Raw genomic sequence first — 27,952 nt, 5'->3', positions numbered from 1 at the left:
ACCAGCAGGCCGGGAGGGGCGCTTTCCGCCTACGCCCGGGTCGCCTCCCCTAGCGCGAACCCCTGCAAACAACTGTGCTAGAAAAGAGGAGGTGCTGGGAAATGGAGTCCGGAAGCTTCCGCTGCCTGTCGGGGCTTCACTTTCCCTGCAGACAGCAGGGAAGGGACACAAGCTTCCCTTTGCTTTGCCCAAGGAAGATGCTCACTGCCCCAGGGCTGATTTCAGGATCCCTGCCAACTTGGCCTTCCGCCCTGGGAAACCGTGATGAGGCATTTGGAGAGTGTCGTGTAGCCGACACCATCGAGCATGGTGCCCGGTCCCCAGGCCCGCGTCCCCGTGCTGACCGCTGGTGAACAGCCCCTCTCCTTCCTGGCGGTGTAGTCACGGGGCCAGAGCCCGCATCAGGTGTACTGGGAGCACAGAGGCCAGGTGGCTGGGACGTGTCCGCGTGGGTAGCCTCGTGCTCCTGGTTTCCGGGTTCCCCTTCTTCCCACACGCCCTGCTCACCCCGCTCTTTCTCTCTCCGTCCAATAGGCAACACTGAGCGCGCCGCAGTCCACAGAGGCCGCCTGGAAACCTTCCTTGGGACGTCTCTCTGGGCCTCGTTGGAAAACTGGACAGGAGACCCCACGATTGATGAGTTTGCCTTGGGAGTCGGTGCAAAGGTGAAACCAAAGGCGAACATGGGTCAGAAGGTCACCGGAGGCATCAAGACTGTGGACATGAGGGACCCCACGTACCGGCCCTTGAAGCAGGAGCTCCAGGGCCTGGACTACTGCAAGCCCACCCGCCTGGACCTGTTGCTGGACATGCCCCCCGTGTCCTACGACATCCAGCTGCTCCACTCGTGGAACAACAACGACCGATCGCTCAACGTCTTCGTGAAGGAGGACGACAAGCTGATCTTTCACCGGCATCCGGTGGCCCAGAGCACGGACGCCATCAGGGGCAAAGTCGGGTACACGCGTGGGCTGCACGTGTGGCAGATCACGTGGGCCATGAGGCAGCGGGGCACGCACGCCGTGGTGGGGGTGGCGACGGCGGACGCCCCCCTGCACTCCGTTGGGTACACGACTCTCGTGGGGAATAACCACGAGTCCTGGGGCTGGGACTTGGGGCGCAACCGGCTCTATCACGATGGCAAAAACCAGCCGAGCAAAACGTACCCGGCCTTTTTGGAGCCGGATGAGACATTTATTGTCCCTGACTCTTTCCTTGTGGCCTTGGACATGGATGATGGGACTCTGAGCTTCATTGTGGATGGACAGTACATGGGAGTGGCTTTTCGAGGACTCAAGGGCAAAAAACTGTATCCTGTAGTGAGTGCCGTCTGGGGCCACTGTGAGATCCGCATGCGCTACTTGAACGGCCTCGACCGTAAGTGTCCTCTGTGCTGTCCAGTGTGGCAGCATTCCTGGATTTCTTGTGTCCCCGGGATCCTGGCTGGGCCTGGCCAAAAGTTCACGGTCATTGGAACTAAATTGTCTTTAGGTAGACATCCCAGCATATTCAGATCCTCGGAGGTCACTCTTGCCTTCCTCTGCTTAAATGAAGAATTCTAGCTGGAGTCGGCCAGATTACCTGATAGCACCTCGTGGATGGATGGATGGATGGATGGATGGATGGATGGAGGATGGATGGATGGATGAGTGGATGGATGAGTGGATGGATGAGTGGATGAATGAGTGGATGGATGGGTGGGTGGATGGATGGATGGGTGGTTGGATGGATGGATGGATGATGGATGGGTGGAGGGATGAATGAGTGGATGGATGGGGGGATGGGTGGGTAGATGGATGGATGGGTGGATGGGTGGGTAGATGGATGGATGGGTGGGTGGATGGATGGATGGGTGGATGGGTGGGTGGATGGATGAATGAGTGGATGGATGCATGGATGGGTGGGTGGATGGATGGATGGGTGATTGGATGGATGGATGGATGGATGAGTGGATGGATGAGTGGATGAATGAGTGGATGGATGGATGGGTGGAGGGATGAATGAGTGGATGGATGGGTGGATGGGTGGGTAGATGGATGGATGGATGGATGGGTGGATGGGTGGGTAGATGGATGGATGGGTGGGTGGATGGATGGATGGGTGGATGGGTGGGTGGATGGATGGATGGATGGATGATGGATGGGTGGATGGATGAATGAGTGGATGGATGCATGGATGGGTGGGTGGATGGATGGATGGGTGATTGGATGGATGGATGGATGGATGGATGAGTGGATGGATGAGTGGATGAATGAGTGGATGGATGGATGGGTGGAGGGATGAATGAGTGGATGGATGGGTGGATGGGTGGGTAGATGGATGGATGGATGGATGGGTGGATGGGTGGGTGGATGGATGGACAGGTGGATGGGTGGGTGGATGGATGGATGGGTGGATGGATGAGTGGATGGAAGGGTGGTTGGATGGATGGATGGATGATGGATGGGTGGATGGATAAATGAGTGGATGGATACATGGATGGGTGGGTGGATGGATGGATGGGTGATTGGATGGATGGATGATGGATGGGTGGATGGATGAATGAGTGGATGGATGGGTGGATGAGTGGGTGGATGGATGGATGGATGGATGATGGATGGATGAGTGGATGGATGAGTGGATGGATGAGTGGATGAATGAGTGGATGGATGGGTGGGTGGATGGATGGATGGATGATGGATGGGTGGAGGGATGAATGAGTGGATGGATGGGTGGATGGGTGGGTAGATGGATGGGTGGATGGGTGGGTGGATGGATAGATGGGTGGATGGATGAGTGGATGGAAGGGTGGTTGGATGGATGATGGATGGGTGGATGGATGAATGAGTGGATGGATGCATGGATGGGTGGGTGGGTGGATGGATGGGTGATTGGATGGATGGATGGATGGATGATGGATGGGTGGATGGATGAATGAGTGGATGGATGGGTGGATGAGTGGGTGGATGGATGGATGGGTGGTTGGATGGATGGATGATGGATGGGTGGAGGGATGAATGAGTGGATGGATGGGTGGATGGGTGGGTAGATGGATGGATGGATGGACGATGGATGGGTGGGTGGATGGATGGATGGGTGGTTGGATGCATGGATGGATGGATGATGGATGGGTGGATGGATGATGGATTGGTGGGTGGATGGATGGATGGATGATGGATGGGTGGAGGGATGAATGAGTGGATGGATGCATGGATGGGTGGGTGGATGGATGGATGGATGAGTGAATGGATGGATGGATGAATGGATGGATGGATAGATGGATGGATGGATGGATAGATGGATGAGTGGATGGTTGGATGAATGGATGGATGCATGGATGGATGCATGCATGCATGAATAGATGCTCTTTTTTTCTGGTTGGTCTGTCTCCAGTTTTGATCTGCGGTTGACCAAAATCTGGCACAGTAGCTGGGGGTTTACTATTGAGCTGGGGTTTGCAGTCTTCGGAGTATGAGGACCTCTTACAGAAATGAAAACCAGTGTTCTCTGTTGCTCATTAAACAGGTTTAGGGTCTCTCTCTTCTGGTGCTGGGGTCTTCTGAGTTGGCTCCTTTGGGACATAGTCCCCTGGAGGGATTTGTTCAGTCAGGATGTCAGGAGGCCTTTGGGGGAGGATCATGTGGATTAGAAGGAGGCTGAATCAGCAGTGATTCCCACTGGTCCTTTGGAAAAGGTAGTGGCCTTTCTCAGACCACATGTTAAGTAGCCCGCATGTGGCCACACTGTCCTCCTGGTTTAGGAAGTAGAGGGTTCCGTGGGTGGCTTTGTGGCTGGGACCCCATGGTGGCAGGAGGTCCCAGAGTTCCAGAACTGTCCATCCCCATGCTTGGCCCTCCCTCTTTCATGGGTCCCTTCTACCATCTGCAAACCCCACCTTGGAAAGGGGGCGATACAGAAAGCTTTGCCCGCCCATGTGCTGACCATTTTTAAGGGGCAGGTTTGGCCTGGCACCCCGAGATCTAACCCCACCCTTAGGCCAGGTGAGCAGTCGGGGAAGCCCCTGCTGGGGTCAGAAGCACAAACGCTGACTCTGGTCGTGCTGCCTCCAAACCTTCAGCTTCTCCCATGTCCCTTCCCTACTTCAGCCTTGGAAGATACCAGAGAAAATATCCGGGGACATAAGGCAGAGGGAAGTTTTAAACACTTCTCTTTAGAAGTCTCCACTGCCTCTTTCCCTCGTTCCTTGCCTCTGGCTTTGGCTGGGTGATGGCAATGAACTCACCTGTGCAACCCAGTACCCCTAGGTCATGGGACTCTTGGCAGGAGCAGTCAGGTGTGCGTCCAGCAGGTAACCTCCCCCCAGGATGTTATCTCAGACCTGGTCTAGGGAACCAGGAGAGCAAGTTCTGTGAGTCTGTCTCCCTAGGTGATGGTAGTAGAAAGTCTATAGCCACATCTGCCCTGGGCCAGGATAGACAGGGATTGGGAGAACCAGGCACATCCTGCCCAGGACCTAGGATCTCAGGAGCCCTGGCCCTGGCAGAAGAATGACCACAGCCCCAGATCGTTTCATGCCCATTCTGTGCAGCCAGACAGATGAATGAATTGCTGGGCCCCCTGTGTTGTCGCCAGGCCACTGGGGCTATTGGTCTCCATAAAGCTGTCCAGCCCCCCGGTGCCCTCCAGGAACAGGTCCATCAGTGTTGTGTGTTTGCAGGGCTCCACTGTTCCCGTGGCCAGCTCTAATACAGAACACAGACCCCTGAGTGGCCCGGAGGGGACTAGCCTGTTCACCCTGGCAAGTCAGGGCACACTCAGCCTGAACTGTTCCTCTGCTGAGTCAGGGCGAGACCCAAAACAGTCCTGGAGGCCCAGACGGGCGTCTTGTAAAGGGGATGCCCTGTCAGCTCTGCCTCAGGTGGCAAGTCGGATGCTTCTGTAACTTTTCTTGTTGGGGAGATGTACAGGGCTTGAGGGGAGTGGGGAGCGGGCGTTGGAATGTGTTGTTGAGAGTTGCATTTGTGAGCTGGGTCTCGGGTGGAGACCCCCAAGTACCAGGTGGCTTGAGCCTACCTTGGGTTCTCTTGACTAATGATGAGGACCCCTCCCTCCCCTGAAATGCCATGCTGTAGCCAAAGCCAAGTTTGCCTCCCCGATGGGCAGTGAAGACCATCCCTGGGACATCCGGGACGCGGCAAGGAAAGGGTTTACTCGAGAGGCAGTCAGACGAGGAGACGGGAGGGCAGGCCTCAAATCCGCCTCCCTGAAGGGAGAGTCAGGGAAATTTAAAGGCAAGAGGAAAAGGTCCGAGTAAAAAGTTGAGCTGGCTTGTGAGTGTGCGGCTGCGATCAGTCCCACGAACTCTTTGGTTCCTGGGTTTTGGTGCCAGGCAATATCCGGACGCCCTTTTGCCTTCTCGGCTCCCCCAGTCCCAGTCCGTCATGAATGGGCCCCATTCTGCACAACCAGTTGACTTTGGAGGATGCAGATAGGAAGACCCATGAGGCTGGTACAATGCCGACAGCCGGACACACACACAGAATAGGATAAGTGCCAGCCTCGGCCAGCTCACCCACACCTCGGTTCCGTACCGACAGAGCACCTCACACTCTCCTTCTAGGGAAGGACCACTCTGGCTGCTGCGTAGAAATGAACAGTGGAGGCAAGAGTGGCCCCTGGGAGGCCAGGGACGAGCCATGACAGTTGTCCAGAGGAAAGGGGACCGGGGCTTGGGCCAGAGTAGGGAACTTGAGCTTGAGATGCTCACTGCACACATCTAGATGGCTCTGCCAGTCTAGACAGTCGGTGGGACGGTCATCCGCGACTGGACGGTGTGTGACGCTGGGACCCCGGGTTGAGCTCACCCAGGGAGTGAGCGGGCAGGGCTGAGGCGGAGCCCTGGGGCGCGTCGGTGTTTCGGGGTCAGGTGGACGGAGGGGTGAGGAGGCGGAGTGGCCGTGGGGCTTGGGAGGTGAGTGGTATCCTGGACAACAAGTGAAGGAAGGACTTGAGGAAGGACGAGGTCCAGTATGGTGACGGCGGAGAATTGTCCATCAGCTTTGGCAACAAGGCCATCACCGGTGACCTTGACAGAAGTCGTCAGGGTTGGGGTGGGGAGAGGCTCAGAAGAGGAGCAGGAAGGGCGGTGTGTTCAGTTCCTTGGGCTGTTGGAGTAAATGACCACCAACCGGGTGCTTAAACCAACAGAATGTAATCTCTCACAGTTCCAGAGGCCAGATGTCCAAAATCAAGGTGCCCAGGGTTGGGTCTTCCAAGGAGAGCCCTTCCCAGGCCTCCCTCCTGGCTTCGGCTGGTTGATGACTGTCCTCGCTGTGGACGCATCACTCCATCTCTGCCTCCGTCATCACATGGCCTCATTTTATTGGGACACCAGCCATTGGATTCAGGGCCCCCCCCTACTCCGGCATGACTTTATCTTAGCTAATTACATCTGCAAAGATGCTGTTTCCAAGAGGGTCACATTCTGAGGATCTAAGTGGTTCTGAATTTGGGGTGGGGGGGGACACTATTCCGCCCACTGTAGATGTGGAGGTGGCAATTCTAGACCATTCCCACGAGACCCCCGTGCTGCCTGCCACCTGAGGGGAAGGTGAGACTGCACTCAGATGGGGTGCTCATTGGGCGAGGTCAAAGGGCGCCTGTGTCTTCTGCCAGGAGGGTTTGCTTTACCGTCCAAGGCAGCTGAGGAAGGGAGACTGTCATGGCAGCCCAGGTCCGTGGTCCATGGGGGGAGCGGAGTGTGACGGGCAGAAGGTCTAGCCAGGGCTGGCTAGATAACGTCTTCTCAGGGTCACAGCCTCTGGGGCAGTCTGACTTATTAGTCTGGGAAGTTGTCTGAGCCCTCCTTCCCCACCCACCCCACCCCGCCCAACGCCACCCCACCGCACCCCAGCCGCCAGGTCCTGCCCTCAGCAGGGACCAGCGGTTTGCAGAGCCCGTCAGCCTAAGTCGCTAAGCGTGGCCGCCCTCCGTGCTCACCCGGCCCTCCTGCCCCTGGGTGACCTCCCCCACCGTCCAGCCGCCTCTGACCACAGCCCATTTGTTCTGACTCCTCCAGCTTTGAGACTTTCTGGGACTGAAGCTGCAGCCAGAGGGACTGTAGTGTCACCCTTCCTCTTTCCTGGGGAGACAGGACCCAGCTTGGGCCCTGGGCCTGCCTGTCCCCCCCGCCACACGCCTCCCCCACCCCGGAGATGCAAAAATGAAAAGACTTACTTGCAAGCCGCAGACTGACCGTCCCCCAAGGGAGAGTCCCTGCCTCATGGGTCCTCCCTGCTCCCACTTAGCGTCTCCCACTAAGGAAGCATTTTCCCTGCGGTTCCAGCATTTTCAAAGTCTCCCTTTTACTGCTCCCGGATAAGTAAGTTTGGTGAGGTCTGTCGTGATTGTGGGTTTGGAGACGGCTCAGCTCTTTCCCTCAGGAGACTTTTGACTTGGTGACCTCCTCCTGGGGTCCTCCTGGCCTCCCTGGGTCCCCTCCCGGGGCGCCTCACCCGCTGGTGGCTCTCTCCCACATCTCCATTCCAGCTGGACTGCAGAGAAGTGCCCTAGTCAAGGATACTAATCACCCAACCTGCAAGGGTTTCCTTCTGGGGGAGAGAGGCCACTTAGGAGGGAAGGGATTGTTCTAGACGCCCCGTCCCCCAAAACGCTGGTCCCATGAGGACAACTGGCTCTCAGAGTCGGGGGAGCCGGGAACCAAAGGTGCCTCATGACCCAGCCAGGGGTCAGGCCTCCTTCCCTGGTGGCCAAGGACAAGGGGTTGGGGTTTTGTTTTGCCTCTCTTTGGTGAGACCTGCTTCACGTTAAGGAGAGGTGCCCACATGCCCTGGGATGGCCGTCCTCCAGCCACGACTGTCTAGAATCCAGCTCACAGAGCATTTGCACTGGAAGCTGCTTGCAGTCACAGGGGCGGCCAAGGTGACGGGTGGGGATGGGAACGTGGCTGAATCAGGGGCACTTCCTGACGCGAGACGCTGTCCTTGGCCTCCCGGACGCAGAGTTCGTCCATTTAGCCCGTGAGCTATCACAGCCCCGGGCTCTGGAGGCGTGAGCTGGGTTGCAGGAGAGCTCCGGTCGGCGTGCTGGGCCGTGCGTGTTCAGATAGGCCACCAGGTATCCATTGCTCCTTGAGATGTGGAAGTTGGCGCATAAACCGTCCGGTTCCTCAACCTTCTGCTCCCATAAAAAGCACCCGATTCACTTCCCGACTGGGCGCCCTCAGTGCCCGCCCCTCCCATTCATACAAACTATGTGAAGTTTGTGACGAGCGCCTCAGCTTCCTGGAGATGGGCAGAGCGGCCGACGCACCTTGCACGATCATCAAACAAGTAAGCTCTTGCCTTCCCCGCCGGGCGGCTTCCTCGGTGGGAGTTCACTGGGTACCTTACTTCGTGCGTGGAACTCGAGGCAGAGCCCGCAGGCCCCCGTCAAAAGTGTTGAGGTGGGGAGGCCTTCCTGGGTTCTGTTAGTGACCAACTGAAATCAGGATGGATATTTTCCCCGGCCCGGTGCCCGTCTCCCTCTCCGTGGCCAGTGCACTCCTGGTCTCTGCCCGGCCTTTGGAAAGCCATCAGACCGTGGCCCTGTGCGTCATCGTTGACCTCCTACAAGGTCCAGGGGGGAATGACCTGTTTGTGCCCTCACGGTCCCCAAGAGTGGACCCATCGGGGGATGCTCGGGTGACGGGTCCTAACGCATCACTGGCTCTGTCAGCTGCAGCCTCCTCAGCTCGTCCTGGCAGGTGGGTTATGTCCGAAGGACACATCCTTCTGGTTTCACAACCCCCATAACTGGATCATTCAGTGTGGTCCAAAGATGGTCAGGCAGAGGAGGCTCCCCCATATCACATAGCTGCTTTCGATGGGGGGGGGTGGGGGGGTGGAAGCAGGTAGACGTAGGTCCTCATCCGTCTGGGTAAACTGCAGGGGGCCGTTGGGAACTTCCTCCTCCCGTTGGCCTAGAGAGAGCCCGACTGCCAAATAGGCTGGACCTGGGTGTATGTTCACTTTCTAGCCCGTGGCTCTCCCCTCCCTGAGCCCGTTTCCCCGCCGGTAGGTTGAGGGGGGCTGCGGTCCCCGCCAGGCACACGATAACGTGTTCCACAAGCCATGACCGCCGCTGGTGCTGTGATGTTCATTTCAGGTAGGCTGTCACCAAAAAGAAGGCAGCTGGGGCTGCGGGTTTGCAGAGCTCTGCTGTTTAGAAACATTTCTCAGTGAGGGTCCCCGTGGGATGCCTCGGACACCATTAAGCTAAGAGGGTGTGATGGGAACTCCCTCTCAGTCTTCCCTCTGCAGCCCTGCACAGCTCTCTGGCCACATTCAATGGCTCTTACTACTTTCTCAAGTGCCCTCAGCCACCAGGGGAAGCCCCTCGGGCTCCCCATGGGAGCTGAGCCACGTCCGGGAGGGAGAAGGGACTGGCCCGATGGGGGCAGATGGAGAGAGCTCCTGAGTGGAGGAGAGGAAGGGCCACCGAAATCCCCCACTCGGTCCATAGAAGGGCCACTCAGCGCGTTTCCAGGTCAGGAACCACTGGGAGGCATTTCTGGCCGTCAGGATCTCAGCTGCAGGAGACTCTAGGAAGCATCTGGTCTGGATTCCTCATCGTACAGAGGGGGAAACTGAGGCCCAGGCCGAGGGAGTGGTCTGCTCGAGGTCAGGCTGCTGTGCAGGGCGGAAGTGAGGACCAGATGTGAGGCCACTGGCACAGGACGCTTTACGACGCGGGGGGAAACTCCTGTCTCTGTGGGCTCGCAGGTGGGAGGAACCGGGCCCTGCTCCCCAGGGAGTCTGGAACGCTTGGCCCCCAAGCATTCAGTGCATTCTCCTGCCTCCAGGCAGGGCTGCCTTTAATCATCCTGTGCTGTCCAGGAACCGAGAAAGCTTTTCACGAAAAACATTTACCATTTCAGCTCCTTCTGCCGTCTCGCTGTGGCTGGCCACCCGTGGGGGTTGCTTGCCTTCGTTTAAAGCCAGGAACTTAGCAAATGTATTCTCAAGCCTAAGATTCTTTTTTTTGATAACAGCTCTGTTGAGATGTAATTCACAGGCCATACAGTCCCCACATTTAAAGCGTATGAGTCCATGGGCTCTGGTATAGTCACAGTTGTGCAACCATCACTGTGATCGGTTCTAGAACACTTCCGTCTCCCCGAGGGAACCCCGTACTCATCAGCTCCCCATTTCCCCCCAACACCTCCAGCCATAGGCTTTGCTCTTCAAGAGTTGAGGTTTTTTCATGTTATTTTTCGTATTCTGGCACACTCGTGAGTATTAGAGAACGGTGATCTGCTTCTCATTGGGGGCAGGGGATCTCAAGGGAAATGCTGGGTTTTTCTCGGTGTTTTTTTTTTGGTCACAGAGGAGTCTCGGTGTCAGGGGGAGACCCTGGACGAAGCCACGGATGCCATCACTTCAGCTCTTCCCGTGTCGGGGATGCTGCAGGGTGGCCCTGAGCAGCTCCAAGGGGGCTCACCTCCTCCTTGCTTCTGGGAGGAGGGCCAGGAAGGGTCAGTCCCAGGGAGGCGGGGAGAGCAAGGCCCACTCTGCCCCCGGCGGCCTCCGGGGCCTGGGAGGGAGTGACTGTCACACTCCTTCTGGAGCACACAGGCTGCATGCATGGAGCCTCCCTTGCGGGAAGACGGGCCCCGGCTGTCTGGGGACACAAGGACAGAAGTGCTCCTTCAGGCTGCAGCTAGAGGTCCCTCTCAAATCCAGGTGCCTGAGGCGGCACTGCCGTGAGCCCCAGCCTCAGTTTCCCTGGCCGCGAGATGAGATGCCCTGGCGGTGGCCGGGGCGGTCTCGAGGGCCCCGGCTGCCGAGCCTGGGCTGATGTTTCCACTCTGCCTGGCCTGGGCTCTCAGCTTCTCTCCGTCAGAGAGAGAAGAGCTGGGACGGAGGGGTTTCTGCAGACATCACACCTCCAGGCTGCAGGGTGGCTGGGTTTCCCCCACCATTTCTTACATCTGTCTTCATTGGCGGCGGGGTCTGGAGCCTAAAGGATGTGGTTGCTGAGCCCGGGCTGCCTGGATTTGGACCCCAGAGCGTAACCCGGCACATGAGGCCCCTCTGCTTCGGTGCCCTCAGCCGTGAGCGGGGGGACGGCTGCAGGACCCACGAGCATTGGGCTCACCTAGAATGATTCCCCTCCTGGACGCCCACGTGGGGTCTGGAGCTGGGCCGTGTGGGGGGAAGGGCTGGCTTCCGTGTGCCCAGACGGACGCACTGTGAAGGCTACTGCTCGTCCTGTGAATAAGAGCAGGGACGGCCTGGGTTCTGACCCAGTTCCACCTCCTACCAGCATCGTGACCCTGGGCGGGTTATTTGGACTCACTATCCCTCAGTGTCCTCATCTGTAAAATGGGGATGATGATAATGATGCCTCCCTGTGCTTGTTAAGCCCCTCCGAGCAAACCATAATAAACCATCAAGGGAGGGGCGCCCGGGTGGCTCAGTCGGTTAGGCATCTGATTCTTGATTTCAGCTCACACTTCATGAGATCGAGCCCCACGTCGGGCGCCGCGCTGAAGGCAAGGAGCCTGCTTGGGATTCTCTGTCTCCCGCTCTCTCTGCCCCTCCCCCACTCGCCCTCTCCGTCTCTTTCTCGAAATAAATAAACTTAAAAAAAAAAAGAAAGAAAAACAAAAGTACGGGGCTGCATTTAAAAACTCAAAATAAATAACAAACCATTAAGGGACCCGGTGTTTGCGGGAGGGCTCACAAAGGCGGCCGGCCCCGGGCAGGTTCTCTGTGTTAGCTAATAACAGTTGACTTAACGTGTAGAATGGTCTCCTCACCAGTTGTGTATTGAAACAGACAGTGAGAGTATCGCCAGCGTTGTCAGCATTTTCGTTCTGGAGCCACCCAGAGCTGCACTAACCTGCTGTCCTTGCTCTGTCCCCCCCCAGCCGAGCCCCTGCCACTCATGGATCTCTGCCGCCGCTCCGTGCGCCTGGCCCTGGGGAAGGAGCGTCTGGGTGACATCCACACACTGCCGCTGCCCGCCTCCCTCAAGGCTTACCTCCTCTACCAGTGACGCTCTAGCCCCGGCATCGCCAGCACGACAGCCACCTGGTGCCACCTCACCGAGCTACCGCCGTGCCCCGCGCCGCGGGCTGGCATCTGGCCGCGGGAGGAAGCCCCTGCTCTCCCTCTTCATCCCGCCCAGCGCCCCTGCCGGACACGGACAGCTCGACCCAGGCCCCCCTGTCCCCCGTCCTGATGTTGGCAGAAGTCCCCTGCATGCCGCACAAGGTCCCTCTTTGGAAAAGGACACATAGAACAGACTCCTAGGAAGCCCTGCGCTGAGCTCCGATCTGCCCTCGGGGTGGCGTGGGCTACCCCTGCCACCTGCCGGGTCCCAGCGCCAAGCGCAGATCCCAGGGGTGCTAAGAGGTGCTCAGATAAAGGCTGGTGCTGAGGCCGGGGGGGGGGGGGGGCGACGCCACGGCAGACAACGCTCAGGACGTCAGGAACTCCCCACGGACTCCGAGGCAGAAGCAAACCAAGATCGGACCTTCCGCAGCGCCCAGCATCAGCCCCGGCTGTCAGTCCCTTGGTACCCTCTATTTATTCTTTGAACAATAACAAAAGCCATTTATTTATTCCATTTAGAAAGGAACCCTTGTTTCAGTACCCTCTCTCTGGAGTGTTCTGGTGGTCCCTTCCACCTGCCCCTCCCCGGGATATGTGTGTGCCTCACCTGCCCCTCTCGGTGGGCCATGTCCTCACAGGGGCACGAGGGTGTCTTTCTTTGGGGCTCTGGACCTACAGTTTCCGGGGGGGCTCTGCTCCGAGTTCCCGAGCACGCCCCTCAGGGAACATTCGCCTCACGTGCAATACAAGAATCTTGGGGGTCCCGTCTGCAAGGGCTGTGGCAGCTCCCTGTGTCTCTCCAGGTGGCCACTCACCCCTCGGGCTCGGACATCTTTGCACGTGGTTTTATTTCTTCAGTCTTCTGGGGGAGGGTGTTGCTGCTTTTGCCTTTCCTTTCCTAGCTGAGATTTCCCATGTGCGTCGTCAGAAGCCCTGGCCTTCTGGAGCCTCAACCAAGAAGGGAGGCTGAGTGGGTCTCCATCCCCAGAGAAACCAGGGGCAGGACGGGCTGGGGAGACCACAGAGAGGTGGTGCCCCACCGGAAGCCAGCGCAGGCCCCCACTTAGTGCCCCTGTCTGGGCTCTGCGCCCGAGTGGAACAGCCTCAGCTCACCACGACTCCCCCCCACCCCCAGAGCCACACGAGGTGCAGGGCGGGGTGGGACGGGGCAGCCAACAGAAGAGGGTCACTAGCGCCCTGCCACAGCCCCCCCCACGTAGCAGCCCCCGGCCCCTGCCACCGCGTTCACCACCTTCTATCTTGAGGTCAACTCTCTTCGAATCGGAATTCTGTTCATTTCTGTACCAGTACAATAGATGACTTTATTTGTTTAAATGTTTAATATATATACATATATATTTGTCTGTAAGAATTATGTTTTAAACAGCTGCTGTAGGGTACCTTTAAAAAAAAAAAAAAGTCTTCCAACGGAGTATATTTTTTAAAGCACAAAATTGGTACCAAGTCTGGGTGAGGAATGTAAATTGCCCCCTTATTATTTTGAGGTTTTTTCCAAGGGCGGGGACGGGGGGGTGTGGGGAGGAAATCTTACCTGTAAGACTTTTAAAGACTTTTCCTCACTCCTGTTTCGGGGTGGGTCATGTTCTCATGAATGTTGCACACGAGAGAGTTCTATTTCTGCCGCTCCCAGCCTTACTGCCTTGGCCCAGCCGTCTCCCACCGACGCTGGATGAATTGCGGGCTCTTTGTCATTTCTCTGCACCTCTGTCCCCAAGCTTCCCAAACCCCGGCCCCACCCTTCTTTCCCCTCAGCCCAGAACCTTGTGACCTGTACAGTTTTGAAACTCCCATTCTATTTTATGATGGTTAATAGTCAGTAACCTAATAAAGGAAAGTTTATTAAAAATACAAAGCCACTTTTGACTCCCTCTCTGTGTCTCGAGGGAAGGGAAAGGGCTGTGGCCAAGCCCTCCCTGCGTGCGTCCAGTTCTCAGTAGATACTAAGGTGATCCCCAGGACCCTTTGGCAGAGGGTGGGATGCCCACCAGTGGCCCAGTGAGGAGGAGAATCCTAGAGAGGTGATCCTAGAATGTCCCCATCCCTTTTTAGAAGTTTGTGAGCCTACAGCCCAGACTGAGACTTTCTGAGCCTGATGGAAAGGATTCTGCACATCAGTGAGAGCCCCTGGCTCATCAGTGTCCTATGGTTTGAGTTGACAGCGTGGGCTTTTTAAGGGGCAAGATATGAGTCCCCGCTCTGCACACTCGGTAGAAGGAGCCTGTCCCGCACTCACCTTTGTGCCCCCGTGCCAAGCATGCATGACGCTAATGAGACTTCACGGTGAACCTTGTCCTGCCAGCTGCTGAGAGCAGGACACCCCCCTCATCCCCTAGCAGAGAAGACAGGAGGGGCGCCTGGGTGGCTCAGTGGGTTAAGCACCCAACTTCGGCTCAGGTCATGATCTCGCGATTCGTGGGTTCGAGCCCCGCGTCGGGCTCTGTGCTGATGGCTCAGAGCCTGGAGCCCGCTTCGGATTCTGTGTCTCCCTCTCTCTCTGCCCCTCCCCTGCTCATGCTCTGTCTCTCTCCCTCTCAAAAAGTAAATAAACATTTAAAAATTTAAAAAAAGAGAGAGAGAGAGAAGACAGGAGACTCAGGCTTATTCAGAGGATCGGTGAGTGATCCGTGAATCTGCAAGAAATTTACTAGATACTATCTCATGTCCTGACTAGTTTCCAAAGAATTGGCAAGAAAGAATTTCAGCTCCCCGTGGGCCTGTCAGGATCTCGCAGTGCTGTGAAAAGTGCCCTGGCCTGAGGGCCCAAGACCCTCAGGACCACAGTCCCGTGTCCCTTCCTCTGTCAGCCTCCTGGTCAGCTCTCCTCGAACCACCTGCACTGGCACCACACAGGAGGTATTGGCTGAAACGCACGTTTTCTCAGAGCCCCGCCTGCGATGAACCAGATCGACGTTCCTGGGGCCAGGCCAGGGATCTGCAGTTGTCTCGAACTCCACAAGCGACCTTGCCTAAGAGAGTTTGGAGACCACTGTTTGTGACTGTATCAGCTCTTTTGCAGGACAAGTCGCCGAGGAAAGGGAAATTCTTCTGGTGTGTCGGTGGGTTGTCCCGGCAACGAGCACAGGGACTCCTGAGTCAGACCTGGGTTCAAATATTGGCTCTGACTCTCCCTCACTGCGTGCTCTTGGATGAGCCTCCATCAAATGGCAGTCCTTGCCCTGCCCGTCTCGTGGGAGGGTAGCAAGGGTGAAATGAGGCTTTAGAACAGGGCCCAGCACACTAGCGAGGGCGCTAACGCTTTAAAAGCTCGTGCGCTTCTGTTCTGGAAAATGGCAGTTCCTGGACCGGAATCGATCTTTGAGAATGGTCCAACCGGCCGGAAACCAGCTTCCCGATAACGTTCTTTCTTCTCGGGTCTCCAGAGATCCAGGTGGGTACTGGGGGACAGGGAGCCCTAGAGGCCCTTCCCCGGGTGCGTTGGGAGGAAAGGGGTGGTCTGACGTTACTTTTCAGTCGGAGTTCACGTGTGGGTTGCAGCTGGGACTCCGCTAGCTTTGAAGGACGCAGCAGGGGGAGGAGCGGGGTCAGGCGGTGGGCGGGGGTAGGGGTGGGATTGGGGGTTGTGGATGCCCGGGGAAAATAAGGGCCTTTGTACGGCCTGGAGACTTCTGGGGGAGCAGGGTTTCGCGTGGAAGGGAGCAGTCTTAATAAAACCATCTTGCAGAGCGGCCCATGTGGTTGTAATTAATACCCTGCCTTCGAGCAGGTAGCCGGCCTGGGGCTTGGCCACAGATGGGAAGAGCCCCCCCCCCCCCCCCCCCCCCGCCACCCTCCTCCTGCACAAGGCTTCCCCACCCACCCTCCCTCCGCGCCTCCTCGGCGGCGAGATGTGGAATGCGGACTTTACTGAACCATAAAGTATGCCGGGGGAGCTGGGGAGGGGGCCGAAGACAGAGCAATTAGTTCATGCTCCAGTCCAGACACCCAAACATGGTTGGAGTCCAGCTGCAGGGAATATTTGAAATAAATGAGCTGCCCGGGGCCAGGAGTTTGCTGTGTTTTCTGTACGGGGCCATGGCAACCAGAGAGAAATCATGAGCTAGGAATTGGGCTCTAGAATCAACAAATGATGTCCTGGCCGAGGAGGCCCAGAGGAAGCCGCTCATGGCTCTCTGAGGGCCTCGCGGGGCTCAGCCGCCGGCAGCCGGGCTGGCCTTACGGTCCTCCCGGTGTCCTCGGCGGCATCCTGTCCCAGCTTCGGACCTCCGTGTCCTCGGCGGGGCTCTGACCTTTTCTCTTTCTCTCCTTTTTTCTTTCTCTTTTCCTTTCTTTTTTTTAAGAGAACAGAAAGCTAACACTTCTTTGGAACCTTTCTTCCCGGGCCAGAACGCAGCAGCCGCTGCCAGTCTGATAGTGATTTTGCTGAGCAGAGGGAATGTTCCCGGTGGAAGAGCCCAGGCTGAGGGCAGCTGGCAGGATGGAGTCGGCGCTGACTTACCCTGGGTCTGTCTTCCCACTCGACCCAGCTGCAGCCCGTCCTGGGTCCACCTTGTAGGCAGGAAATGCAAAGACCTCATTTACCCCTCCCCTGCCTCTTCTGAGGGTGGACCTTCCAGCCGTCCCTAAGATCGTGTCTTGTAGAGGTTCACGAATAGCGGGACCCAGCTTGGGGGCCTGAAGCTGAAGTTCACAGGTACCTGCACGTGAATCACTAGGGCACCTTCGGGAAAAAGCAAACCCACAGAAACTCTGATGCAGCACGTGGAGCCCGGGAATCTGCATCTTGAAACACTGGGACCGAGTCTGACGCCCTGCCCTGGGGTGGAGGCAGAGTTGGACCCAGGCAGACCCCCTGACCTTCCCCGTTCCCTTCAGAGGCTCACTGGGGCTGTGACTCAGAGAAGCGTGGAGACCACTGGTGTGGGTGGAAATCAGCTCTCCGTACCCTTCGTTTCAGAGCACGTGCAAATGTCCTGGAGAGCTGGGGCTGCGTGGCCAGCACCTTCCCAGGTGAGGAAGTGCTCGTGAGCCAGGCAGTCTGAGGAAAATACCAGAGTGGGGGGAGGAAACCTCAGCCTGGGGCTGGTCCCCCGAGCGAGCCTCAGTTTCCCCAAGGCAATCAGTCCTGGAGAGCTGAAGCAGGAGCTCGGAGCTGGCCTGCAGGTCCTAGACCACTGCCCAGACACTGTCCACCCAGGAGCTGCCCCTGATATTTCCCACGACCTCAGCGTCACCCAGGACCATGTCTCTCCCCGATCGTGTCCCCGCTCTTGACAGCGTGAAGAGCAGACCGTCCCTTCTCCCTTCCACCTTTTGATAGATATTCCAAGCAAACCACGTTTGTGAGGTTCCTTCCCTTTGATTGCTGTTCCACAAAGTCACCATCGGGGTTGTGACCACCACAGCTAGAACCAACTTCAGCCAAAAAGCAAAGAACTTCACTTTCGAGCTCGTCTCTGCGTCGTCCTCGTGGCCACAGAGAGGGTCCTGGGCTTTGGACCCGGGGCAGCCTGCGATTCACGCCCAGCTCCCCGACCCACGCGGGACGGTAACTTCCAGCAAGGCTCTCAGGCGCCCTGCTGTCCCCGTCTGTGACCCGGCAGGAGCACTTTCCTCCCGGGGGACCTGCTGAGACACTAGGAGCTTAGGGCTGGGCGCTTCAAGGTCCTTGGTGCCAGGACTCTGACCTCACCCTTTTCCACTGGTTTTTTACAACATTGAGCTGGGGCGCCTGGGTGGCTCATTCGGTCGAGCGTCCGACTCCAGCTCAGGTCATGATCTCGCAGTCCGTGGGTTTGAGCCCCACATCGGGCTCGCTGCTGTCAGCCTGTCAGCGCAGAGCCCTCTTCAGATCCTCTGTCCCCCTCTCTCCGCCCCTCCCCCGCTGGTGTTCTCCCCAAACTAAATAAATATTGTTTTTTTGAGATGACACTCATGTAACGTCACGCTGACCATTTTGAAGCGTATGCTTCAGTGCCGTGAGCACGCTCACGATGTGCAACACCACCTCTGTCTGGTTCCAGAACATTTTTATCCACCCAGGGGAAACCCTGTGCCCATTGGCAATCCCTCCCCATCCCCCCGCCCCCCGGCCCCTGGCAGCCATCAATCTGCCTTCTGACTCAATGGATTCACCTGTTGCGCACAGCTGATATCAGGTGGATCGCACCCCCTGTGGGACCTTTTGTGCCCGGCTGCTTTCACTTCCAATTGCTTCTCCGGGGGGGGTGTTCCCCGACACCCTCCCCCAGTGCTTCCCTTGGTCTCGATTTCCTCATTTGTGAAACGGAGAGAAAATTTCCTCTCTTGAGGTCACCGTGAGGATTCAGTCCCCATGAAGACCTTAGAGTGCAGCCTGGCCCATAGTAACTGGTCAGTAAGAAAGCAGCTCATGTAATGACTCATAGGCCACACAGACCCTCGTGTGCTCGGAAGTCTTGTGAACAAGCCTTTCCTAGGAAGGCATCTTGCCCGGAAGTTGCCTGGGTCCCGGAACCTCTGTCCTGCTGGATGGGAATGAGATCAGTTTTCTCAAAATCAGCCTCCTAATCGGGGAGGCAGAGTCCGGGGCAGTGAGGAGAGAGGTGGCCTTGCTCCTTGTCTGTGACCCCCAGTTTCCACATTGTATCAGTTTCCTGTGGCTGCTACAATAAGTCACCACGCACTGGGGGGCTTAAAACAGCACACGTTCATCCTCTCCCCGTCCTGGAAGCCAGAAGTCCAAAATCAAGGTGTGGACAGAGCCGCGCTCCCTCCGGAGGCTCGGAGGGGAGAATCCTTCCTGCCTCTTCCAGCTTCTGGTGGCTCGATGCCGTCCTTGGCTTGCGGTCACGTCGCTCCAACCTCTGCTTCCGTCATCACACGGGCTTCCCGTCTGTGTCTCTGTGGCTGTCTTGCAAGGACACCTGTCACTGGATTTAGGACCCACCCAGATGATCCAGGATGAACCCACCTTGAGATCCTTAATGGCGTTGGCTAAGACCCCCTTCTTCACACAAGCTCCCATTCGCCTCTGAGGGCGGCCGTGAGGATTTACGAAACGACGCGCATGGAAAACAGACCCCAGCGCCAGGCCCGTGGTGGGATTCCCAGCGTCATCGGCTACGGCAGCCCTCCCTTCTGCCCCCGCCTCTCAGGGCCGGTCCCACCGGAGCACGTCTGCTCTGGCACCGATGACCATTCTTCCTCGGGGTGGGCGCCCAGGCCGCGCGTGGAAGCCACGGGGCCGGGCACAGGCCTCGCAAGTTGGCGGCGGACAGGGCACCCAGGCCCTCGCCGGGCGTCGCCCTGACCAGCTACGGTGAGGGGTCCCGGGGTCTAGGAAGACACGGGCATTGCTCGGAGGCCGAGCCGGGGGACTGGGTGGCGTCTCGGTGCCCGTTTCCCTCCATCCTTTTTGGGGGGTACCAAAGGAGGCGACCCGCATCCTGAAGCTTCTCCGGCCAGGCCGGCTCCACGGTGATCGTACAAGGAAATGGAATGTGAACCCCAGGCTATTTAAAGAGCCAGGGAGACCGGAGGCGCGGCTGGGGCCCGGCCAAGCAGGGTGCTTCAGGCCGGCACAGGCCCCTCGTCGCACATGGTTTGATTTACTGGAAGGCCGCGAGCGACTCCACCTTCAGACGGAGAACTATTTGAAGCAGCTGCCAGATGTTGTGTCTGACTTGGGTTTTTACAACTTGCTTACTGGTTAGCAGCCTGCCTCCCGCCGGAGTTCAGCTCGCCCCGGCGGGTTCAGGGCCCCGGCGCCGGCCCACGGGCCTCTGCGGAGTGGTCTCACTGCTCCCCACCCCCGTGCCGCCCAAACCTGTTCTGCCTCGAGTGCAGCCAGGGTGGGGGGCCCAATTTCCAAAGCGTCAGACCTGCCTGGGGTGGCCTCGGGGTGTCTTGCCAGGACCCTAAGCTCGTGGAATGTTCTGTCTGATGTTTACTCCTGGGCCCTCTGGGACAGGCAGGGTCTAGAGCAAACCTCGAGACCTTGAGAACAGCTTTGCAACGAGGCGTTCCTTGGAGCGGGCCCTCCAGGCCAGGGTTGTCCCCCCCACCACACCCCCCACCCAGCCCTGGGCGTGGCCCGGAAGTTCTGGACACAGACCTCTCCCTTTCTCTCCTGATCTTCTATCCTGGCCCTACCCACTGATTTCACTTTGGCCACTTGAGACCAGCCTTTAAAAAAAAAATTTTTTTTAATGTTTATTTATATTTGAGAGAGAGAGAAAACACGTGAGTGGGGGAGGGGCAGAGACAGCGACACAGAATCTGAAGCGGGTTCCAGGCTCGGAGCTGTCAGCACAGAGCCTCACGTGGGGCTCGAACTCACGAACCTGATCGTGACCTAAGCCGAAGGTGATCGCTTAACCAACTGAGCCACCCAGGTGCCTCAGAGACCTTTCTAAATGGAGCATGGAAGGACACAGGGAACCAGGGCTGGGACCACATCTCATCCAGGGGGTTCTGGAAGCTTCCCAAACCTCTGGAAATTCTGATGAACTTCCACCAGAGAGGCACCAGGAGGAACGGCCGTCGGATCCAGGCCACTGCGTCAGGTCAGAGGCCAAAGCAGTCAGTTGGGATGGGACGTGCCCCACGTGAGACGGCTGGGGTTCACGGGACTCGGGGTCGGGGGTGTTTCCCAGCCCCTCCCCCTCACCGAGGAGGCCTGTGGCGGGAGGCGCATGACTCGAGTGTTCACTTCCTGAGGCCACTTGGAATGACTTCTCAGAAGTTTGCTCCGGAGCAGAGCGCGGGTGACAGGGGACGGGGCGGGGCAGGTGAGGAGCCAGGAGGGAGGGAGGTTGCTGTGTGATTAATCTTGTTGCCTGTGAAAGCACACTTGCGCCCGTCCAGGAACCCCGAACGCAGCCAAAGTGGACAGACTGTTCAGTCCCCTCCTGAAAGTGCCAGAAATGTTTTGTCCACTGCGCAGGAAAACATCCTCTGCTAGCAGGCTGGAGTCTGGCTCTCCCTGGAAGGAGCCGCCTCTGAGGGCCACGCTGGGAGGAGCCGGGCCTGGTGGCTGCAGGACAGAAGGAACAGCATGCCGGCCCTGGGACCCTGCCCCCTGGGGCGCCTTTCCCGGCAGCCCTAAGGAGTCCGACTTCCTGCCACCCACCCCCAGCCCTTGCCACCCCCCTCATTCGGAGTCCTCCAGGAAACCCGAAAGAGAGAGGATCATAAGCAGGGGGCCCTCACCCGCAAACCGGACACGGTGGCGGAATTTAGGAAGTTTCCAGGCTGGCCCGCTGCAGGGTGAGGCCGACAGAGATCTACAGGCCGGGGGACTTCAGAATACCAGTCGCTGATCCTGTGAGGCTGGGCATCACCTTTGGGGGGTCTCCATTTCCTCTTCTGCAAAGTGGGAAGAACCACTCCAGCCCAGCTCACGGTGTTGCAAAGGGTCAAGGAGAACTGGGTTCGAGGCAACGCCTCGAAACGTTGCAAAGCCCACACAGGCCCAAGGCGTTGTAATAGCCGTTGACGAGAGAGGGGGAAAGATAAGCATCTTGGATATGCCTGTACCCCCCCGGGGACACCCCTCCCTCTGGTCCCATGGCTTCTCCTCGTGCCTCCTGCCACCGTCCCTGGAAGCTTGGGGGGGGGGGTCCCCTCTGTAGGCATCACCCACCCCCAGTTTCCAGGAAAGATGAACTGGGGGGTGGGCTGGGCCAGCAGACCTCCCCAGAGTCACCTTTAAAGGACAGGTTTCCTGGCCACCTGCGGGGGAGACAAGCAACATTTTCCTCCAGGAGGTCCTGTGGGAGTAACGAGAAAAGGGGCCACAGCCTCTGCTGTCCCGTTTGGCAAACACGTCTTGACCCCCTGTCTGTGCCGGATGGGGATTCAGACTCCGGAAAGCAGGCTTCTGAGCAAGGAGCCCAGTGGATGGGCTCAGACCGGCAGGTGTGGGAAATGGGGCTCCAGCGGGGGGTTGGGGGGAAGGATGGCCCCCACCAGGAGATCAGCGCAGGGATGCCCTACCAGGGTTTTGAAAAATAAATAAGAGTTTTCGGCAGGGGTGGGGATCGAGCCCATTTGTGCAGGTTCCTCTGTGAAACGGGGGTGGTGACAGGACCTGCTCGTGGAGTGGCTCTTGCTAGGAAGTATCTGCCACACAGGGAGTGCCATTTAAGGGTTGGAGATAATAATGGTAAGAATGCTGTCTGAGCTCACAGCCTGTGCGCCTCCCCCGGGCGGCCCCATGAAGGAGGCTTAAACCCAGAACTTCGGGGACCCGGGTCATTTATTCTGCTTACGTCCAGAAATCCTCCCATCTCTAGGCAGCTCCTGGTCTAGGCTGTGGCTCTGACCGAACCGCCCTGGGCGCTCCTGTCTTGAAATCCAGCCGCAGTCAGTCCACGCTCTTGGGGAAGAGCCTGAGCCTGTCCGTGTGGCTCCCTGAGCCCTGCCCTCTGGGGTCCTCTTTCCCTCGGAGCAGTCGCGGTGGCTACTCTGAGCCCACGCATTGCAGAGCATCCTGGGAAAGGAGGGGGGGTGCGGTTTGTGCGCTTCCAGGCTTCTTCTGTGCCTGGTGACGGGTCCCTCCGGCACTCACAGTGTCAGCGGGTCAGCCCAGGGACGCTGCCGCCATGCCTCGGGGCCTGGGGGGCAGTGGACGGCAAACCCCAGCACACCCGGGTAAATCGAGGCTGCCTTCTTCCTAAGTCGTTCCTGGGCGGGAGCTCCCGCTGGGCTCTCTCCTTCCCGGGGGTAGTAGTTTCCAAAAAAGACGCAGGGGAAAAGATCTGGGCTCTACCTGCAGCTCAGAGACTCCTGGGTGGTCCTGGGAAAACGAAACCACCTCTGTGAGCCTCACAGCCACCCCCCAAAGTAGGCACGAGCCTACCGTCCGCCTCCACCCAACGCCATGGGCCTGAGAACTCGCGTGTGCCGGCGAAAGCACTCACTTTGCACACGCTGATGCATGCTATCCCCTGGACAGCGCTGTCTGGCGGGTCCACCGTGACCTCGGTTGCTCAGACAGGCCACACACACACACACACTCTCTCTCGACCCCCCCCGCAGTCTCCCTCGTCGGGTGGCTGAGGACAGCCCGCTTCCCTGCAGAGCTGGGTTCTCATACGTTCAGGGGGTGCTGGGTGTGGCCCCTGGGGACAGGGTGGACCCCACCCAGAGCTTCTCCTATCACAGGAAGGAGAGGGCAGTCGTCTTCCAAAGCAGAGGCTGGGATGGAGACCTCGCGGAGGTGGGGCGGCACGCCGGGTGCGAAGGGTGAGCCGGAGAAACCACGGAAGCTGAAGGAAGAGCACAAGGCCTCTGACCACAGAGGCCCCAGGCCAGGGCGATATCAGGGCAACGCAGAACACATGTGTACCTTTAGTGTCGGGGTGGGAGCGGGAAGGCAGGATGGCAGGACAGCAGGACGGCATCAGATACCAGGAGAGGCTCTGTTCCTTCCTAAAGCCCCAACCCAAAGGGCCGCGGGGCCTGCTCTGCCGTGGGCTCTGTCAGTGCCTGGTTCACAGAAGCCAGGCGTCCACACAGCACCCTGAGCGCTGGGCGCGCTCCATCCCCGGCAAGCCTGCAAGGGACCCCCCAGCCTCCCCATTTCTCAGAAGCAGAAACCAAGGCTCAGAGGGGTGCTGGGACCGTCCGCTGGGGTGGAGCCGGGTCCCTGCCTCTGCCACCCCCACTGGAGCTCTCTCCTGCCCAGGTCTGGGCCCTCCAGCTCTGTCCCAGTGTGCCCACGTAGAAGTCTCAACCGCAGCTGCCTTGGCCCTTCGGAAGGGCTGGGTCAAGGCCACTCTTGCTGCCTTTTCCTCCTTCCCTCTTCCAGGATCTGACATTTCTGTCTGGAGCTTAGAAAAGGATCCCCGTGATGCCAGCAGGGATGGGGGCCTTCCGGTAAACCTCGTGGCCACGCTCCAAAGGTCGAAGGGGCAGAATGATAGCAGAGGCAGTAATATCGAGGAGCTTTCGCTGTGCGCCGGCACCTTCCCAAACTCTTTCTCCCCCTCAGCCACGTAGTCCTCATCCTGAGACAGACGGTCTGTGTTCGTGCCCGTTTTACAGATGAGCACGCTGAGGCCCCGAAGGCAGCTAAATGCGTCATCCAGAGGGGAACTGGCAGGCTCAGGCCACGCCCACCCTCGCGGCCACATCGATCCTCGTTTTCTCTGAAAACATCCCGGTGTCCAAAAGCAACGTGCACGGCTGACCTCGCCGGTTACCTTGGCTTTGCCCGGCCCGGTATCAGTTCCCAGCTTATTTTTATGAGCCGCTTAATCTGCACACGGTCTTCTGTTCTCAATAAATGAGGCTGCGCATTCCAGGATGGCCCCGAATGATAACACCCGCTGTCTAGACGGAGGCCAGCCCACTGACACTATCATAAATAAAAATAGCTTTGTGTTCTAGTCTCTCACCAGAGCCCAGGGAGGGGCAGACAGACTCCCCGCGGGCTGGCAAGCACGGAGCTCACCCGGCTCCCTGCCCCCAGGCCCATACACAGGGCGCCCCGGGGAGCCCCTGCTGCCAGGGGCAGGAGGAAAGAGGCCAGGCGTTCCTGGAGGGGCACACAGGGGCCCTGGGAAAGCATTCGCCCTCTCCTTGGCACTCCCCTTTCTCCGTGGCTGGCAGCTGCTGCCCGGGCAGGGGACACCCAGGTGGCCCGTGGGGGCTCTCACTTTGGACTCCAAGGGCAGTGCTCCACTACTGGTCCCAAGGGCCGGAAGACACTGGTCTGGGAGACACTGCAGACCCAGACCCCGAGCCACTTGGGGGTTTAAGCGGAGAGAAAGGCCGGCCCTCCCCGCAGCACAGACCCTGAAGCTGGCCGGGGTCCAGAACACTGCTCAACCCAGGAAGCAAAGGCACGCGGTCAGATGCTCAGCTGCGTGCCTACTCCTTTCTATGCCGTTTGCCCTCTGTGCCCCTTCTTTCATCCATTCGCTTATTTGGCCTCTACTTACTCCTTGAACCCTGCCTCAGGACCGCCCCCGAGGAGCCCGGTGAGCGTGAGGACTGGGTGTGAGAGTAGCAAGCAGGTGGAGGGACCTCAAGGCATCCTCTGAGCTCAGCGGGGGTTGGGCATAGCTGCACACATCCGTGCGTGTGTGGAAGTATACAGGTGCCGCCCTGAGCGTGTCTAGGCCAGTGTGGGGTTCACATAAAGGAGGCTTGCCTCAGCCACCCAGAGACACAGGCCTGCATCCTGACACTTACCCACACGCCTCACGTAGGTCAGTTTGGATGTGCACTGACAACAGTGTCCTCACGGTTGAGGCACCCTTGTGCAGTACACAGCCTTAACACCTGTACGAGGCGGCCCTGTGCTACCTCGGCCTGCTTTCCGCCAGGCCCAGCTGGACTGAGTCTCTGGAGCAGAAAACCTGGCTCCTGCTTGGTCAGTAACATCTTCGTTTCACCCCCTAGTGTGGGCTGGAGAATCCCAGGGGGCCAGGGGGCAAGCCGAAGAAGATTTACACAGAACCAAGAGGCAGATACTTCAAAACGGACCTCTCAGAAGAGGAAGAGTCAAAGAGAGGTGGGAGCGGCAATGGGCCCCACGGGGGTCAAACAAATGATGGAGGAGGTGAGGTCGCCCTTGTGAACCTGCATCCAGGGAGGGGCCGCAGATCAAGGGTGCATCTCACCAGGGACAGGAGCTGAGGGCAAGGATGGGGGGGGGGGGTTGGATAACGGCTCACCCAGAGGCTCCAGAGAGAGGACAGCCAAGGACCAGGGCAAGGGAGACCATACACCCTGAATCTTGCTCCCCTCAACCCCTACCTAACCCACAGGAGGAGCAAAGACAGAGAGCAGAGGGGAGCGAGAAGGGACAGGGCAGAGAGTCCGAACACTTTCAGTGAAAACCGAAAGTGAAGGAAACTGGAAGTCGAGGAAGGGACGATTTGACAGAGTGCAGCCGGGGACCGAGGGACTGGAGCCGAGTCAAACCACACTGGGCCGTTCGATAAACCAGCCGCCGAGCCTCCTACCTAGTGAGCGGGCCCCGTGCAAGGCGCCGGCCTGCTCCACCTCCCCACGCTCTTGTGGCCCTGCCCCGACGTTGGTGGGGGCGGAGACTAAGGCGCCGAGGGGACAGGCTTGCCCCAAGTGGGACTCCGGCTGGGAGGAGGCAGGGCCTGGGTGCAGACAGAGATGCTCTGATTCTTCCTGCTCGGTGGCCCACGCTGGCCTGGCACCAGGTTGGCATGAGAGCTGGTACTCGGCTCGGGGGCCCCCCGGGCCCCGCGGCCTCACCCGGCACCTCCCGTGACTCACACCTCAGCCTCCCACAAGCAGTTACCGAAGACGCAGAGGGTGGGAAGTCAGCAGGCGACGCGCAGCCAGCCTCTATGGCCTCCAAGCTGCCTGGCCACCGGACGACCAGACAGGACACCAAGGACACCTGGAAAGACAGGAGACACTGTGAAGACGAGACCAGAAGCCGGGTTCCTAGGTCCGCACAGGGCACTTGTCAGATGCCTGCTGGTCCTCCCTCTGATCTCTCGGCAATGGGGAGCAGGCCCCCGTTTAACAGCAGGGAAACTGAGGCCCAGAGGACGATGGTGCTGGCCCAAGGTCACACAGCGAGGAGGCGGCAGATGGGACTCCATCCTGCTGGTTCGCTACCTTCCTGGAGAGCAGCTGGGGACATCAGCTCCTGAAGACTCCCATCCCTAGGGAGGGTTTATGATGCTGACGTCCTGGGACCAGGTGGGGTGGCCTTCTGCACCCAAGTGCCTTCATCCCCCTCCCCCAACACACCGCCCACCTCCTGCTTCCCAATACCTGGCTCGGGAGGATCACTCTGCTAAGGTGGAAGGTGGGAGAAGCCCCGGTCCCACATCTGCCCGCCCCTTCCTTCCTCCATTGCCTCAGGTGACCGATAAAACCTCCGCCCACCTTCCCCACCAAGCACCTACCCTTTCCAGGAGCTTCCAGCGGCACCCTGATTTCCCCTTGGGGAGCCACCTGCCTGACACCAGCGTCTTCCCTGGGACTTCTGCAGGCCGTGGAGAGACAAGCTCCCTTCCCGCTGGGAACCTGAAGCTGGGAAGTCAGGACCCATCTTGCCCCCACCCCTCCCAGGCACAGCCACCCAAGAATGGAGCTGGCACAGAGACACAGAGCCGACAGGGGGGACACGTGCCTTCTTCACCATCATTTGCACACCTGAAGCCGGAGGTGCCTCGAGCGAGCCCACTCCCCACCCCACCCCCAGATTTTTCAGGCACAGGAGCCAACAAATTCTCTCTTTTGCTTGGAGCCAGTTGGAGCTGGGTTTCCACTCACCTGCAGCGACACGAGTCCGGAGTCAGGCCCCACTGTCCCCACCTCTCCACACCCCAAAGGATGCCTCTCGGAGGCAGAACTGGCTTTGCCCGGCATCCTGAGAGAAGGAGGGCATTACCCGTGGTACATCTCAGCTGTACGGCTTCGGGCGGGGAGCTCAGCCTTGCTGAGCCTGTCTCTTCATCCAGGAGGGAGTGATACTAATTTCGATGATGAAAGCAGATGGACTGAGTGCCCCATGCTGGAGAGTATGTCCATCAACACCCCAACAGGAAACGGATGGTTCTTTCAGGTCATTCAAGGAGCGTTCGTTCACGAGGTGGGGTGTAGGGGAACCGAGAGGGGAAAGGAGAATGTAGGGTCCCAGGGCTGGTGCCATCAGAGCCTTACCACCAGAGGCACCAAAGGCCCGAGGCCCAGAATAAAAGAGCCATGCAGACAGGACCCTTGTCGGACCTTTGGTCAGAAAGACCCAGCCAGTCCATGAGGGCTTTGCGGTGGGCTGAATAGTGTCCTCCAAAATTCATGTCTGTCTGGGACCTCATTTGGTAATAGGGTCCTCTTGGATATAATTATTTAAGGATCCTGAGATGACGAGATCATCCTGGATTTGGGGTGGGTCTGAAATCTGACTGGTGACCTTATGAGAAGGGAGG

The 27,952-nt window shown here is 58.5% G+C and overlaps 1 protein-coding gene and 1 long non-coding RNA gene across 5 annotated transcripts in view; one reads left to right on the top strand and one right to left on the bottom strand.

Annotated features, from left to right (window-relative positions):
• SPSB1 (splA/ryanodine receptor domain and SOCS box containing 1) overlaps window positions 1–13,936 on the top strand; it is a 67,932-nt gene extending 53,996 nt beyond the window's left edge. For all 3 annotated transcript variants that reach the window (XM_060624601.3, XM_060624602.3, XM_060624600.3), the window contains exons 2-3: window positions 535–1,377; window positions 11,873–13,936. In XM_060624601.3, the coding sequence (XP_060480584.1) occupies window positions 684–1,377; window positions 11,873–12,000 (822 nt within the window). In that variant the 5' untranslated portion in view covers window positions 535–683 and the 3' untranslated portion in view covers window positions 12,001–13,936. The remainder of the gene's footprint in view (window positions 1–534; window positions 1,378–11,872) is intronic.
• Window positions 13,937–20,275: 6,339 nt separating this feature from the next.
• On the bottom strand, window positions 20,276–27,250 carry LOC132672756 (uncharacterized). 2 transcript variants are annotated; one of them, XR_009607675.3, is made up of 4 exons: window positions 23,907–27,250; window positions 22,292–23,818; window positions 21,231–21,790; window positions 20,276–21,054 (listed from the first exon to the last, which is right to left on the bottom strand). It is a non-coding gene; the product is annotated as an uncharacterized LOC132672756 (long non-coding RNA). The 2 variants fall into 2 exon arrangements; XR_009607674.3 differs by having other exon boundaries at window positions 21,231–23,818.
• Between the last annotated feature and the right edge of the window lie 702 nt (window positions 27,251–27,952).

This window comes from Panthera onca, chromosome C1 (assembly GCF_046562875.1).
Source record: "Panthera onca isolate mPanOnc1 chromosome C1, mPanOnc1 haplotype 2, whole genome shotgun sequence".
Taxonomy (NCBI): Eukaryota; Metazoa; Chordata; class Mammalia; order Carnivora; family Felidae; genus Panthera; species Panthera onca.
The sequence above is the reverse complement of the archived record's forward strand: the minus strand, read 5'-3'. Positions and strand labels throughout refer to the sequence as shown.